Source organism: Mauremys reevesii, linkage group 4 (assembly GCF_016161935.1).
Source record: "Mauremys reevesii isolate NIE-2019 linkage group 4, ASM1616193v1, whole genome shotgun sequence".
NCBI lineage: Eukaryota > Metazoa > Chordata > Testudines > Geoemydidae > Mauremys > Mauremys reevesii.
In genome coordinates, this window is record NC_052626.1 from 104,082,217 (window position 1) to 104,099,338 (window position 17,122).

Consider the following 17,122-nt stretch of genomic DNA (forward strand, 5'->3'; position numbering starts at 1 on the left):
CTTTATCACATGTGAATAAGACACCCAATTTCAAATTCACGCTGATAATACCTTTATATCACACTACTACACCACTGTGTGCACATGTATACAAAAAGATAACATTATACATGCACTCTTACTATCCAAGAAGTTCATTTATACATGATGACATTAGGCAGTGTGGACCAGTGCCTTAGGCTATCTAGCCTGGAAGTCTGAAGTTCTAGGTTCTGATCCTGGCTTTGCAGGTAATCTTGGGTGTAAGGTATTTCTTAGGGGGAGGGATAGCTGAGTGGTTTGAGCATTGGCTTGCTAAGCCCCGGTTTGTAAGTTCAATCCTTGAGGTCCCTTCCAGCTCTATGAGATAGGTATATCTCCATATATTATGACTACTGTTAAATGGAGACAAGATGGATGAGGTAATATCTTTTATTGGACCAATTTCTGTTGGTGAAAGAGACACATTTTTGATATTACAAAGAGCTGCTCTTGAGTTCTGAGAAAGGTACTCAGAGTGAGTATTGTTAAACATAGGCATTTATATAATGCTGTGAGCTACTGGTAGCATCCTTATAATACAAAAATATATTAATCCTATAGCTGAAAATCATCTAATAAATGTTCACTATATTTCAGTATAGCTATTTAGCATTTAAATATATATTTGCTATAAAGTACTACCAGACATCTGCTAAATAAATCACATCAGTTGCAAAAAATGTTTGTATTATTTTGCATGTCAAATAGTTAATTTTCAAATGTAGAGGAAGCTGTGTGAATTTTTACAAAACCTCAGATCATATGTATATGGATAATACACCCATTTCAAATTCAGGCTGATAAGACTCTTTTATACCACACTACTTCAGCATTGAGTCTATGTAGATACAGGTAATATAATTAGGCTTGGCAGAATTCAATTTTTATATTTTTTGTAATTTTGATGGATAATATTAATATTTATTTTTATGCCTGTTTAGATTTTTATTGACCTTTAAATTTTCATAGTTGAGGGAAATTATGGTGTGTGGGGGAGTCAGACAATTATTCAGTAACAGTAGACATTGAGATGCAAAAAGTTATAAAAAGCTTTATAAATGGTTAACACACAAACTGTCAAAACTACATGTCAAAATATGCCAAATAAATATCCTTAAAACAACAAATCATGCCTATGTTTAGTATTCATTTACTAATCCATTTGTAACAAGTCTAGTCTAAATCATTAGATTTTGACTGTAATAAGTTCTTAAGCAGCTTTTTTCTTAATTTGCCTATCTGTAAATTTTGATTATTAGTAGAAATATTTTTTCTGAGGTTTGTGTGTATACAGTAAAATCGATGTTTACCAACATTTACTGGTAGAAATCTAATCCTTCCAAGCCTAAATATTATATGTTCATTCTTATTATCCATATCTAGCCATAGATTCTAAGGCCTGAAGGGATCACTGTAATTATCTAGTCTGGCCTCCTGCAAGATTATTGTCCACATGCAAATTTTGCTGTTTGGGCACATAACCAGGAGCACAACTGAGGTGTCAGCTACATTTTATGTTAATTGAACCCAATTAAAAATGAAACCTAGAGGGACATGGAGGTAAGGAGGAAAGGGGAAAGTTCTCACAAATCTTTATGAAATGAAGTTGGAAATTCTATGCAGTCTAATTACAGCTAGTAGATGGAAGTGTTGTTTGGTTTTGTTTTTTTGCGGGGTAGGGGTTGCTTCAAAAGGCACTGCCATTTCATTTTAGCACATGAAGCCAGGAATAGTTTTCAGGCTGGAGTTGTTCTCGTTTAATTTGCTACTACATGATTGCCTAAGATAATATGAGAGCTCAAGCATTTGTGACACTCAACATGAATGTTAATTTTGGCTTCTCTCTCAACAGTTCTGGGAAAGGGTCCCTACAAACTGGTCAGCTACTTGGATGGAGAAGTTACAATGGCAGCCAAACTGTTGGGTGGCTATGTTTTCCCAGTGAGAGCAGAAGATTTTGTTCCGGGAGATGCCGTGAGCTTTATGCTGACTTCAGGATGGTATAAGCCCAAAGCACATGGTAAAGTCACTGCAACCTGAAAATAAACATAGATAAAGACAAAGACAGAGTGGGGAATGAACACACACAGCAAATTCTGCCCTAGAAATACAGTCCTGCACCTGAAGACAGAATTGCTCACAGACCTTTCCTCTGCAGCTGTCAGCAGATTCTAAACTTTAACAATGTCCGCCAACCTCTGCACCATGGGTTTTAATTGGGTGATTCCAGCTTTATAAATAAATACTTTTCGTTTTCAAAACAACATTGTAACCTCCACATTTGTGATGCTGATGAAATACTGCTGTTATTTGTGCATCCAATTTCACTGCCAGGGGGAAAATTTGTTATAATAAATATTTTAATGATCCTTAACCCAACATGCACCAGAAATGTCTGATCCTGCTGATCAGGTCCCTAGAGAGCCTGTAAGGAGTAGACTCTGCACCTCCGACCTGCCCTAGAGCAATGTGTGGGACCATAGAATGGGTCATTGTGGGTTGGCTGAGGGAATTGCAGGGCTCTAACTAGTGAGTCTGGTCCCACTGTAGAACTGGCCCAAAATTACATGTAGGAGAGTGCAGAGGGACAGGGCTGTTGCTTCTGCTCTTAGACTGTAGCAGGAATCTCAGTTTTTCTATACTAGTGCCCTATATCCTGCCTTTGATTTGGGCAGAAAGGTTTTGTCTCCTTTTCCAGCCATGCACAGACCTCTTCTACTCAGGCTTTACCCTGCCTACCAGGATTTGCAGACTCCATTATAACATTAAGAGGATGTCATTTAGTCATCTGGCCTTGGAGGAGTCTACAAAATCTGTATAACAATTTCTTTGCATCATCAGCCCAATTATATTGGAATTTCCTTCATGATTATCCACAGCAGCCATATAGATATGTAATTTGTAGTTTTATAAATTAGATAGTAAACTGTATCCCAGAAAAATGGATACATTTTATTAGCTTCAGACCAGTGATAAAAGAAGACTGGGAGTTTTTGGTAATAAAGTAACTGTTGTATACAGAGTAGGTGATACAAATTGCATTGCCAATGTACCCGCTACAGCCAGTAATAGAAAATATACTCTCTTCCATGCAATTCTATGTTTCAAATAAATAAATGTTGTCATACTTGGAAGATAAGTGGTGCTCCAGAAATATGGTACAGAGCATAATAAAACATCTGTTTAATGGAGATTATTTGTTCTCTGTGCCCTCCTTTTAAAAGAAATATTATCCAGTCCTCAGGGGATAGTTGATTTTACAGTTGTTCTATGGTTATTTTAAACAGAATACCACAGTTTACAGAAAAATAAAATGAAGTAATTCTGTGAGCAACAGGTGCTCATAATGGACTAGGTTCTTTCATTGAGCAGTACCTTACTCTGCAAGTGGTCCCACAGAAGTTTGCTTGAAATCAGTGGGACTGTTTTAGTGGTAAAGTAATGGTCAGCATGTATAAGGATGCGACAATAGAGCCGTTACTAGTATAAGGGTAGGCACATTCCAAATCTGTTTTTAACATTTTTTGTCCTAAGGATGGCTGGAGAGCTGACTGCTTGGAAACTGAAAAACATGACCCTACAAGCTGAATGTAAAATGCATTTTAGTTACTTCATTTTAAATGAATAATTGAGCTTTTGAGCTATAACTTCCAAATGGGCAAGCATAACTTTGTAAAACTGGTGAGACTGTATCTTAATTTTGGATAAAAATAAGGCTAACAAAGGTAGTGAACTGAAGTTATATGTTCACTGTGGGCTAGATTATTGCACCCTCATGTTGACAAGTACCATACCATGCATTATAGTCCCGTTGAAATCATTGGGACTACCAGGTACTCAATATGAGTAAAGCCAGCAACAGGTATGCATATTTAATATTTTTCCTTAAAAGAGCTGGGCCAAGTTCATCCTTACTGTGCTATTGACTTTAGTGATGTTACACCAAAGATAAATCTGGCCCACTCTGCTTAGTCCAGTGAATATGTTGTGTTGTTTTTTCAGATCCCAACTTGGTTTCATTTGAAGCAGCTGACCGACCAAATTATTTTCTTCATTTGGCTTCCAATGATACCCTGCTTCTTTCCAAATGGGAAGAAAGTGAAGAGTTCCATAACAGATCAACCTTTGCCATCCACAAGAACACATGGCTCCCAGGATACAGTTCCTTTGAGTCATTTGCAAACCCAGGATTCTTCATCCACATTTCAGCTTCTTCAGTTGATCTTTTGAAATATAAGCATTCAGAGAAATTCAGACTGTCGACTCTTTTTAAACTTGTAGGTAGGTATTAAAATTAATATTTTATGAACTATAATTTACTACTTTAACCACATTTTGAAAGTGTGGGAGCTTTGTGGGCCACATTCTGCCCTCATTTGCATCATCCAGCATTACTCTTTTGACTGGAATTACTCTAGATTATCACTGGTATAACTGAGAATTTTGTGGTCTGATTCTTCTTCCTCACCATTGCAAATTAGGAATAACTCAGTTGAAATTAATGGAGTTGCACTTGTATAAAACCAGTGTAAGAAATATGAAAATCAGGGGTTGTTTGACATTAGAAACAATGGGGAAACATACAGTAAATTGAAATTTAAGGGAGGATGTGGTGTAGTAATGATAACAGTGGGGAAGATTATTTTGTTTACATCCAACAGCTTGTAAAATACAGATTATTTTATAGAGTCACACTTGCTATGGAGAGAAGTGGAATAAAGAAAACCGTTTTCAGAGTGGGGTATAATAAAACACACATAGACATACAGATTAAAAAATACATGTGAAAAGAAAGCAGCTGAAGGAATGTGAACCAAATTGTGATAATGATTACAGTGAAGATGAATATAGAAGGATGAAGTGAAGAAACACCATGTTGAGTTTCCCTGGAGAAAACATTTTTCGTGTCTTTTCCATTTCCTTCTAGGTTCAGGAATCTTCTTATTTAATTTTTTGCATAAAGATTCCTGAATAGATTTTTGAGGAAAGTTGTTTAGGCTGACATGACTCTAATGTCATAGTAGAGGTTGAAGTACAACCTCATTCATGAAGCTTAAATCAATACAACCTGAATTGATAAAGAAGAGTAGTAGGTCTAAAGGAAAGTCTGGGCTTTAACATTGTAGTGGTTCGTGTCTTTTTCATGTATGTCAGTGAGGGGACTCTCTCAAGATAGATCTCCGCAGCATTCCTCCTATTCCTGGGACAAAAAGGCTTCTGTTCAAAGTGGGCAAGGAATAAGTGGGGCAGAGCAGAGGACTGGCTACACTCTGCTGAATTGTTTCCTACAGACCCTGCCTATGCAGAAATTCAGTCAGGAGTTAATGTGACTTGGAACTGTATTAACTGTCTCTGGGTCCCCACAGTGGCTGCCATTAAGCAGGCACAAGCAGGCACCAGTCAATAGAAGCTATGTTGCCAAGGGAGCAGAAAGTCAGTGGAGCCATGTGGAGGGTTGGATGTTTGTTTGGTAAGCTCCTGTCTCTACAGATTTGTGAGCCTGGGAGGTATTTTTCCTCCTGCACACTTTAATGGTTCCCAAATCCCTCACTGTGTGTGTGTGTGTGTGTGGGGGGGTACTTCCTAGTAAATTCTGTGAGGTGAAACTCTGTCCCTCTCCTTCCACAGGAAATTTCTCTGGGAAGGGGGTGATCTGGCCTATGGATTTTAGCTTTAGATGAAGGAGCCTAGTTTAATATCCTTCTATGAGTTGGGTGACTCTCTGAACTCAAGTGCACATTCCTCATGGGAGCAATCCACACCCAGCAATGAGACTAAAAATTGGTAGAGAAAATGACATTATTAGCCCAATTCTGGTACGGTCCTGTGCCTAGACACCTACCAAAATCCCATGGACACCAAAAATTTATTCCACACTGGTTTTGGCTCCTTGCAGAACTTCTGGTGAGGCATTTCCACAGGCCATGCAGAACAGGAGCTCCAGTGGGACCTGTTGGGCACCCGTCTCAGCAATAGCACTCATGCAGGGTGTATTCACACTTGTAGGAGTAACTTGTGAAGGGACTGCTGTTGGCCAAGACTCAAGTACACAACTATGCCATTTTAAAGAACAGACAGTATTTCATCAGCTTGTGTGCTAGATACTTCAGAAGAGGAAGAAGATAATCACCCTGCATTTGTCTCTGTTGATCTGTACTGCCATTTTGTTAATTATAGATGGGCCTCAACTGTAAAATTCAGATCCTGAATTCAACCTCCACCCCCCATTACCCAAAAAATTCAAGGGTGTTTGGATCCAGAGCTTTGGTTCAGGCCCATATCAAATGTACCTATAATGATTTTATTTCTGTGGAAAGGTAGGAGTAAAGAATGAAGCAGCACTTGTAATACAGAGGGGATTCCTCTGAAAAAGCTAGAGGGTCCTTATAAAGAAATGTGTGATAGAGTAAAAGTTTGATTTCCCCCTCTGCCAAGATTTTCTCTGCAGGAGTTATTTATTGATCACTTAAACTCTGAGCTGTTAGCTTAATGGGCCTGATTTTCTGATAGAGGCTGAGTGCCCTTAATTCCCATTGAAGTCATTGGTAGCTACAGATACTTAGGCTCCCTAAAAATCAGGCCCAAATGCTTTTTCACAGAGCTGTGCATTGAAGGCTAAACCCTGGCTCTGTGTTATGTGGCAGTAACCTCTTGCATGATCTAGCTGTATGCCACACCAACTAGTTCTGAGGCTGTTCAGCCTAGTGCACAAGGAATTGTGGAGGGTATCTGCTCCTTTGATTGTGTGCAGCTGCTCAGGGGTATAGGGAGCTCATGCAGATGGACACAATGGCTGCCCCAAATAACAATACATAAATCCTGTAAACCCCATGGAACTGCTTCAGGAGAGTGTGAGAGAGGCTGAATGTGTCACTGAGAGAACAGTGTTTGGAGGTCTCTCCCTTTCTGCTGTCCTGTAATCGCCATAGGGGATGGTGAATCTTCTGCCCAGTTGTTCCCATCCTTCAGTCCCTGGCGACCATTCCATTTTAGAAGGGTCAGCCAGGCAGCGCTATGGACACTGGCTATGGATCATGCAGCCCATTCATTATCACCAGCTATGACTGCCCTGAAGGAGAACCTGTCCCTCTATCCCCTTCCCCACCCCCTGGGATCTCAGAGAGGCTCTGCCTTTTGTGATGTCATCCCTCAGTCTTCAGCTGCCCTACATGGCAATTGGGACAGGGAAAGGGAGGGATAGAGACACAGATTTCTCATTTGGGGCCCATGTGTCTGTTTCTGTAGGTGATTCTTAGGCAGTTACAGATCTTGTTGATACTGTAAACTGTTGCAATCTCTTTGGTGCATACGTGTGTAGGGCCTGGATTTGATGCTGAATGCCTGTACTGAAATACCAGGAACAGATTTTTGAGATTTTGAGGGTGCAAAATGTATGAGAGAGACAGGAAGAAGGTAGATGAGAGAAGATGATGGTGGGGATAGTACAGAGAGATTGGGAAGGGGAAGTGGGAGGGAAGGAGTATTGGGGAGAGAGCCTGGAAACTCAGGAGGTGGAAGAGAACACAATATAGGAAAAAGAAGATTGAGAGAACAAAGATTACGTACTATAGAAAATTATAATGAGTGGAAAATAGAGTGAAAGACACAGGAAAAGATGGTAAAATACATAGGGAAAGAAAATTGAAAAACAGAGTGAAGGGAAAGGCAAAAGAACAATGCAAGGTAGGCAAAGTATTTTTAAATATTTGTACTTCATATAAAAATAGATGTAATAAATAATGTGTTGTAATTTTTTTTAATGGATGGGACAGAATTCAGTTAGGTTCAGGCCTGGCTGGTTATGATGTTTGTCTCTTGATTCTGACTTTTTTATGTGAAATATAATTCTGCTTCCTGTAGTTGCTACCCTCCTCCTCACCGACCAACACCCACTTCCCTCTGTGGTTGCAGCTATCAGTGTCCTGGTTTTTATTTTGAAAATATGGTTCACTTTACATTAGTAACTATTAACTTCCTTAATCAGACCTAATTTACAAACTGATTAGTCAAAGTCACAAAGTCCTTTCAGTCACACACCCTGAAAAAAGTTTCAGCAGGTACAAAATGCAGTTGCCTGTCTTCTCATCAATACAGGTTTCTGGGAAGACATCCACCTGGTGTTGTGCTCTCTGCACCAGCTCCCCACTGTACAGAATCCAGTTTAAGGTCTCTGCTCTGATATTCAAAGCTTTCCATTGAACTGGCCCTAGCTACCTGAGAGGTCACCTCTTCCTCTATGACCATGACCTCCAATTACATCTATATTGTAATGGAAGAATGGAATTCTTGAATAGTAGCGACCATGAATACAGGAGATGTGAGACCTTAGGAGCTGGATCTAGACTATGGAAATTACTTCCACTAGAACTGATAAAAAACAAACAAAAACCCCTATAAACTAATCTACCTATTTCTCATGTAGATTTGGAAGGGAAAGAAAGATCATTATTGTTAATTGTTTTAAAATACTTGGGAGCTGCTATTACATACAGGGGGCCTTATAACAACTTACCGAGATATAAGAAGCTATATTGGCCTGCAAAATAAAATAAAACAATGTTCATGAAGTAACATTTAGTTCAACATCAACTTGCCTTTGTCCAAATCATTTATATTGAATATGCTTAATCCAAAAATTCTTTGTGGACCTCAGTGGCAATTATTGCTTCCTCAACGTGATGGCTTGTGTGGTATTCTAAAGTCATTTACAAAATGTACATTATTTTTTATATGGTAAGGATTTTTATGCTATAATTTTAAATGTATCAGTAACTTGTTTACTGCTGCTGTAGGAGTATGTTCATAGATAGCACTGAAGTGCAAATATGTTATATCAGTCCTTCATATTCTGTCTCTGAAATAGCTTTTGCAAGCAAAGGAGGAAAATGAAATATTGCAACAAATGAGGCATCATTTGGCTGTGTTGTACAGTTACCATTATAAACCTCTACTGTTAGGCACAGACAAATCTGAAACAGGCACTCACTTATATGACAGAAGAGACCAACTGTATGCCTTATGGAGCACCCTGTTATCAAAACATTGAATTAAAGTGTTAATGGTGGCATTGTGAATCTGCCCATGTTTTGCGGTGCATTATGATGACAGCCTAATGCAGCTGTTGACTGGCACACTCCAACTTCATGAAAAATGACAGATTTTGTCATTGCCAAATGCCTGTTGCCTCCTGACAAATGCCTTTAATCACAGAGCTGCTGAAGTTTTGAATGGCAGAGTATATGGAGCTAATGCTATTACCAGAATGTTCGTAAAACATCTCAAGCAAAGGCCTCTTTTTGGACATAACAAAAATGTTTCCTTGGTCTTTTATCTTTGGGGGGGGGGAATGGAGAAAGTTAAAAAGTGATGCAATTCTCAGTGGTCATGCATTAACACAGAGTGGTATGTCTTTTCAAGTGTGAAGTCTTTGCCCTCCAGTCATTATGCCAAAAAATCCTATCTATGCTCATGGAAAACTGAAACAATTTACCTCAGCAAGTGGGATCAGATCGAATGATCAAGAGGCATTTCATTAATCACCACATCCGAAGGTTTGGGTTTCAGAGTTTTATAAGCAGAGAAACATAGAGCTCAAATCTTTCTCCGGCGTACTTTCACAGGGCTCAGTCTGCTGATGTAGGGTAATTACATGGTCTAAAAATACAGCAGCATTTGTTTAAGTTAATGGAAAAGTTACACTGGCTCCAGAGTGCAGAGGCAAAGGCAGATTGAGTTTCCTGCTGACTATTGTAAATGCTTTGCATATTAGATCAGAAACTTTCCAACTGGGAACTGCTATTCCTGAGGAACCAGAGGGTAAATACTGGGAGGAGAATCATAGGCCCTCTAAATCCCTTGGCCAGAAAACTCTTCATGAGTCCTCTTCATGTTCTATGACGCACGTTCAGAAGGAAGAATTTGTAATGATCCAATTGCCACAGCAATAGACGCATACTTATTTGTCTGAAGTCTGCTGAAGTGTTACTCTTTCTAGTTTCATAGCAATAAATACTGTAGTATTGAAATGCATTAGATATAAATTAAACAGCTGTGATGGAATACTGCAATACATTTTTCACAAATGACCACATGAATTTTTAAATGAAGTTGTTTCAACCATGCTCGTATTTGTCTGCTGCTCCTGTTCCTGAAAATGTTTGAGTGGTCATGTTGTTCATTGAATTTTAATATTCTGTGCACACATGTTCACAGGAAAACAAATTTTAAATTTGCATGTGCCAGAATTTGCACTAGCAGTGGATGCATGCTCATCCAATTGAGTAAAAGAAAAATCTTTAAAAAGAACAGGAGTACTTGTGGCACTTTAGAGACTAACAACTTTATTTGAGCATAAGCTTTCGTGGGCTATAGCCCGCATCCGAAGAAGTACTCCTGTTCTTCTTGCAGATGCAGACTAACACGGCTGCTACTCTGAAACCTGTCAAAAAGAAATCTTTGAGATTTACCTGACAAATCACATCTAAGTGCACAGATCAAATGTCAAATAATAGCAGTCAATCCATAGAATAATACATTTGAATCTTTTGAATAACAAATAAATGTGAGGAAATCACAATCTTTTCATAGATATATCTTTGTGTTCTGCAAACTTTTGTTCTTAATAAAACACTGCAATTTCTTACAATAGCTTTTCATCTGAGTATCTTAAAGCATTTTACTAATTTAGGTGTTTAACTATCTAATACCTCTGTGAGGAAAGCAGTAATATCTTCATTTTACTATGAGGGAACTGAGGCACAGAGAATTTAAATGACTTGTCTAAGCTCACAAGGAAATTCCAGAATAGAACTCGGAAGAACTGAGTGCTAGACTTTTGCCAAGTGCACAAGACTTCACTTTGATAATTTGTTATTTTTTCAAATAATAATTTGAATAATTACTCAGACATATGCATGGAATGTAGTTAATGAGGGTCATGTGTATTTCTGTTTGAGACAAGAACTGGATCTTTCTTAGTTAATTTTAATGATTGTATCTTATACATCAAGAAAGGATGTTAAAAACTGGAAATTAAATTGATTTTTTAAGATATAAAATTACTTTTTTTTGATAAAAGCATCTTTCATGTTTTATCAAAATGTACATACAGTCTATCAGTTTTTATTTAGTTTATCTGTCTGTTTCCCTCTGAGAAACAAGATGGGTGAAGTATTATCTTTTATTGGGCCAACTTCTGTTGGTGAAAGAGGCAAGCTTTTGTGCTTACACAGAGCTCTTCTTCAGGTCTTGGAAACATACTCGGTGTCACACAACAATGGAAGATATCCCTCTGTATAGGGCATACTTTTAAATGTCCTTTTTTAGTTATAATGAGGTGCTCTTGAGTTTACACTGAGCTCTTCTGTTTTGTTTAAGTCCAAGTGATCATTATTCTGGGGCTGATGCTGAGGAACTACTGTGTACCTGCAAATCCCAAGTAAGTCAATGAGAACTACAGGTTCTCAGCATCAAGCTGTCTTCACAGTGGCATCAGAACTTTCTGCTATTTATATCACAAATGGGCATTTGACCTCCTGTATTTGTATGAATAAGCAAGAAGAGATTAATCTGTTGTGATAGCAACAGTATATGCCTCAAAAATCACATCAATAGCTGTGAGGTAGCTAAGGCAATTATACCTGAGAGCTAGATATCTATGTTTTGGTTTTGATTATATTTTGACTGGGGAAGCAGTTCATTCTGCCAGTATTATTTGCCTACATGCTTCAGTGCAGGAGTTTAAAGTACATGAGCAGAGGTTGTTGGTGCTTGCATGTGAGTGAGTAGATAGAGTTTCATGCTCCTTAGATTGGCTAGCGCCTCAGATACATGCTAAGTGGTTGAGCAGTGTTGAGCTGCTGTTATAAATTGATAGTCATGACTAGCACTGCTTGGATTCTGAGAAGAAAATGAAAACTAACAGTAGCAAATTGTATCCTTGCATATTGGAAAATCTAAAGCAAAAGAAATAAGGAAAGAGTTTGAAAACAAAATGAAGGCATTATCTACACATGTAAAAAGAGGGGCAGGGATGTGAATCAGTGAGTCCTAGACTAATGGAAAAATAATTATCATTAAAACAATGTGCATGTGCCTCCTGTGAGGTTTTCTGGCTGCTTTCCGACTACCTCCAATATTCCTCCAGTCTTCCTGCCTGCCTGTTCAGTTCTTTTAGATGCTGCCTGATCCTCAGTACCCTTTCCTATGTACTTTTGCACTTTATGGGCTTTTTGGATTTGGATTTTGCTTAGGCTAAGCCAGTGTTTAGCAAAGCAAGGAAATGCTGTAGTTTCATGTGAGTGCATTTGCATCAGATATGGGCTCCTCTGTAAAGCGAGACACAGCATTAGATGCATATTTATAAAGTCACACAGTGTAGTCAATTGCTGACCAATTCTGACTATATTTTACCTTCTTATGTGTGTAACAGAAAAATTGTAATAGAAGCAGACCAAGAGAGCAGGCATATAACTGTTGTATGGATTGCTATAGGCAAGCTTGAGGCAAGCTGATCCTTTCATGTATTGAGCACCCTCAACTCCCACTGCAGCACTTAAGTCCTAGAGCCCAGCTTACTTTTGTATCTGTGATTTGTGTAATACATTTGGTCATGAAATTGCACATTTAGATCCAAGTTTTGTCTGACTTTTAATCACTCCTGTGTGCTGCCTCCTCTCCCTAATTATTTCAATGCCTCCTATGCGGTAGGTAAATTATTACTATCCTCGTTTCAAATGGGAAATAGAGGCCCAGAGACTAGGGTCAAATTTTCAAAAGAGGATATCTATTTTGAGTGTTTCAGTTTTTAGGTGCCCAGTACTGAACACTAGGGCCTGATTTCAAGAAGTACTGAGAACCCCAAATTCTGGTTGAAGCCAACGAGAATGTTGGTTCCACAGCACCTCTGAACATCAGTCTCTATTTGACTTAAGCTGGATATTCAGAATTAATGAACACTGAAAAATGTGGGTCTAAATGACTCAAGAGAACACCAAGTGCATCAGTGATAGGATTAGGACTCAGGAGAACCGGGATCTCAGTGTCATTATTTAATCTCTAGGTCAGAATATAAAAAAAAGTAGGATACTTATTATCAGAGAATTAATTTCAGACGTCAGGAAAAAGGGAATTAATATGTTAAAACCTAGGGCGTTGTGTATAGAGAACACAGTATTTCTCCAATATCCAAACAGCTGTGACAGAGCTAAATATGGTGTTTGATAAAATATATACAAATATTACAAAGTATATGCCCCAATTCACATTAGACATTTCTGTACTAACATGTTCATCAGCTGTGACTGACATACTAAGGTGCTCAGCTCTTCCTCAGGTAGTAGAAACATGGGTTTGGTTGGCATGTAAACTGGAATGATTGTCATCCAGAGAATAACTCCTTTTTCTGTTAAGGATATATCATTTCACTGGATAGAAAGCAAATTATGATAGACTTCATCAGAAGATATGTGGATTCCTTCAAATGCCATGACAAATCCTTGATAGAGAAACATATAAAAACTCTGATGTAAAAAGCTTAGCTCATTGTCAGTAAAATGAACATCACTACTTTGTTGTGAGTGAACTGCAGTATCACCCAAAATACAATCAACTGCTAGATGTTAGAGGAAGACTGTAAGCACTGTAAACATGGGAAGCATGACATGGAAATGGCTGATTAGTGTCATATGGCAACATAAAGTGCAGGTACTGTGACACAGATGAAATCCACAGTATCAGAAACACATATAAAGAAGTTACATTTTCTATTATGGGGGAACAGTAGCTATAGTGACAATAAAAGTCTAGGTCCACTGTGGAATTTAATTTCTATAATTGATATAGGAGAGAGAAAAGTTTCTGTACCAGGCTGCAGAAATGGGTGCATAAGTGACTTTATTGATTGTTTTTTTCCCCTGGTGTTCCTTAATCCTTATCATAGAATCATAGAATCTCAGGGTTGGAAGGGACCTCAGGAGGTCATCTAGTCCAACCCCCTGCTCAAAGCAGGACCAAACCCAACTAAATCATCCCAGCCAGGGCTTTGTCAAGCCTGACCTTAAAAACCTCTAAGGAAGGAGATTCCACCACCTCCCTAGGTAACCCATTCCAGTTCTTCACCACCCTACTAGTGAAAAAGTTTTTCCTAATATTCAACCTAAACCTCCCCCTCTGCAACTTGAGACCATTATTCCTTGTTCTGTCATCTTCTACCACTGAGAACAGTCTAGATCCATCCTCTTTGGAACCCCCTTTCAGGTAGTTGAAAGCAGCTATCAAATCCCCCCTCATTCTTCTCTTCTGCAGACTAAACAATCCCAGTTCCCTCAGCCTCTCCTCATAAGTCATATGCTCCAGCCCCCTAATCATTTTTGTTGCCCTCCGCTGGACTCTCTCCAATTTATCCACATCCTTCTTGTAGTGTGGGGCCCAAAACTGGACACAGTACTCCAAATGAGGCCTCACCAGTGCTGAGTAGAGGGGAATGATCACATCCCTCGATCTGCTGGAAATGCCCCTACTTATACAATATTACTGTTCATAAACTGTATAGAGCAGTGGCAAAATGGAGAGGTGGAGGGGTCTAGTGAAGAGGGCACTGGATTAGGAGTCAGGAGATCTGAGTTCTGCTGTGTGATCTCAGGCAAGTCACTTCACCTCTATGTGCCTCTGTTTCCCCTCCCACATTTGGTCTATTTAGACTGGAAACTCTTTGGGGCAGGGACTGTCTTTTTACTGTGTTTGTATGGTGCCTGGCATAATGGATCACTAATCTGATTTGGGGTCTCTAGACACTCCAAATAATAATAATAATAATTTAATAATAAACAAAAGTAGAAATTTAATTGGCCATATGTGACTTACAACTGAGACACACTTAACACAGTTCCATGCTGGCTTAAGCACAGCATGAATTACTGCTGTGGTAACATACAGGGTGTGGATATAGTAGGTGGGCTCATTGTCCATGTGCTTTAGTCTTATGAGGTGCTGCTGAGCAACTTGTAGAATGCGCTGATCTCCTGTTGCAGTCAGTGGTAACTGAAGGTGCTCTGTGCTTACTGGGTGGAAGCTCTCCACCAGTTGCTTCAGTCTGCTCTAGTTTCTGGCCATCAGTTTGTAGACATAGGAGTAAGATGTCAAAAACTGTATAATGCAATGCAGTGATCAAAACCCCAGAGAAAATTAGCATGATTTGCCTGGCAAGAAAACCATGTAGCATCTCAAATTGCAACATTAGCTGCTCAGGGATAAAACCTGGTAGGGAATGTATTGCACTCATTTGGAAATGGTGCTAATTAGGGCTGTCAAGTGATTAAAAAATTAATCTTGATAATCACACTGCTAAACAATAATAGAATACCATTTATATAAATATTTTTGGATGTTTTCCACATTTTAAAATATATTGATTTCAATTACAATACAGAATACAAAGTGTACAGTGCTCACTTTATATTTATTTTTATAATAAATATTTGCACTGTAAAAATGAAAAATAGTATATTTCAATTCAATTAATACAACTACTGTAGTGCAATCTCTTTATCATGAAAGTTGGACTTACAAATGTAGAGTTATGTACAAAAAATAACTGAATTCAAAAATAAAACAATGTAAAACTTTAGAGCCTACAAGTCCACTCAGTCCTACTTCTTATTCAGCCAATTGCTAAGACAAAAAGTTTGTTTACATTTGCCAGAGATAATGCTGCCCACTTTTCTTGTTTACAATGTCCCCTGAAAGTGAGAACAGGCATTCGCATGGCACTGTTGTAGCCAGCGTTGCAAGATATTTGTGCCAGATGCGCTAAAGATTCATATGTCCCTTCATGCTTCAGCCACCATTCCAGAGGACATGCTTCCATGCTGATGATGGGTTCTTCTCGATTAAAAATCCAAAGCAATGCAGACCGATGCATGTTCATTTTCATCATCTGAGTCAGATGTCACCAGCAGAAGGTTGATTTTCTTTTTTGGTGGTTTGGGTTCTGTAGTTTCCACATTGTAGTGTTGCACTTTTAAGACTTCTGAAAGCGTGCTTCACACCTCGTCCTTCTCAGATTTTGGAAGGCACTTCAGATTCTTAAATCTTGGGTTGAGTGCTGTAGCTACCTTTAGAAATATCACATTGGTACCTTCTTTGCATTTTGTCAAATCTGCCATGAAAGTGTTCTTAAAATGAACAACATGCTGGGTCATCATCCGAGACTGCTATAATATGAAATATATGTCAGAATGCAGGTAAAACACAGAGGAGGAGACATACAGTTCTCCCCCAAGGAGTTCAGTCACAAATTTAATTAATGCATTATTTTTTTTTAATGAGCATCATCAGCATGGAAGCATGTCTTCTGGAATGATGGCAAAACCATGAAGGGGCATATGAATGTTTAACATATCTGGCACGTAAATACTTTGCAATGCCAGCTACAAAAGTGCCATGTGAATGTCTGTTCTTACTTTCAGGGGTCATTGTAAATAAGAAGCAGGCAGCATTATCTCCCATAAATGTAAACAAACTTGTTTGTCTTAGCGATTGGCTGAACAAGAAGTAGGGCTGAGTGGACTTGCAGGCTCTAAAGTTTTACATTGTTTTGTTTTTGAGTGCAGTTATGTAACAAAAAAAAATCTATCCTTGTAAGTTGTGCTTTCATGATACAAGTACTGTATTTCAATCTCTTTATGAGATGAATTGAAAAAATACTATTTCTTATCATTTTTACAGTGCAAATATTTATAATAAAAATAATATAAAGTGAGTACTGTACACTTTGTATTCTGTGATTTAATTGAAATAATTATATTTCAAAATGTAGAAAACCATCTAAAATATTTAATACATTTCAATTGGTATTCTATTGTTTAACAGTGTGATTAAAACTGTGATTATCGCAATTAATTTTTTTAACTGCGATTAATTTTTTTGAGTTAATCGCATGAGTTAACCATGATTAATCGACAGCCCTAGTGCTAATGAATCTTAAGGCACAAGGGCTCCCAAAATATGACTTATAGCTTATGACACAAATTGGCTGCAGCAATGTTGTATTTAGAACTCATTTGACCTGGATAACGCACTAGACAGGTAGGAGTCACATCTG

At 38.4% G+C, this 17,122-nt stretch overlaps 1 protein-coding gene across 6 annotated transcripts in view; it reads left to right on the plus strand.

Annotated features, from left to right (window-relative positions):
- OTOG (otogelin) overlaps nucleotides 1–17,122 on the plus strand; it is a 161,147-nt gene that overhangs the window by 85,749 nt on the left and 58,276 nt on the right. For all 6 annotated transcript variants that reach the window (XM_039537303.1, XM_039537300.1, XM_039537298.1 and 3 more), the window contains 2 exons: nucleotides 1,874–2,041; nucleotides 4,024–4,302. In XM_039537303.1, the coding sequence (XP_039393237.1) occupies nucleotides 1,874–2,041; nucleotides 4,024–4,302 (447 nt within the window). The remainder of the gene's footprint in view (nucleotides 1–1,873; nucleotides 2,042–4,023; nucleotides 4,303–17,122) is intronic.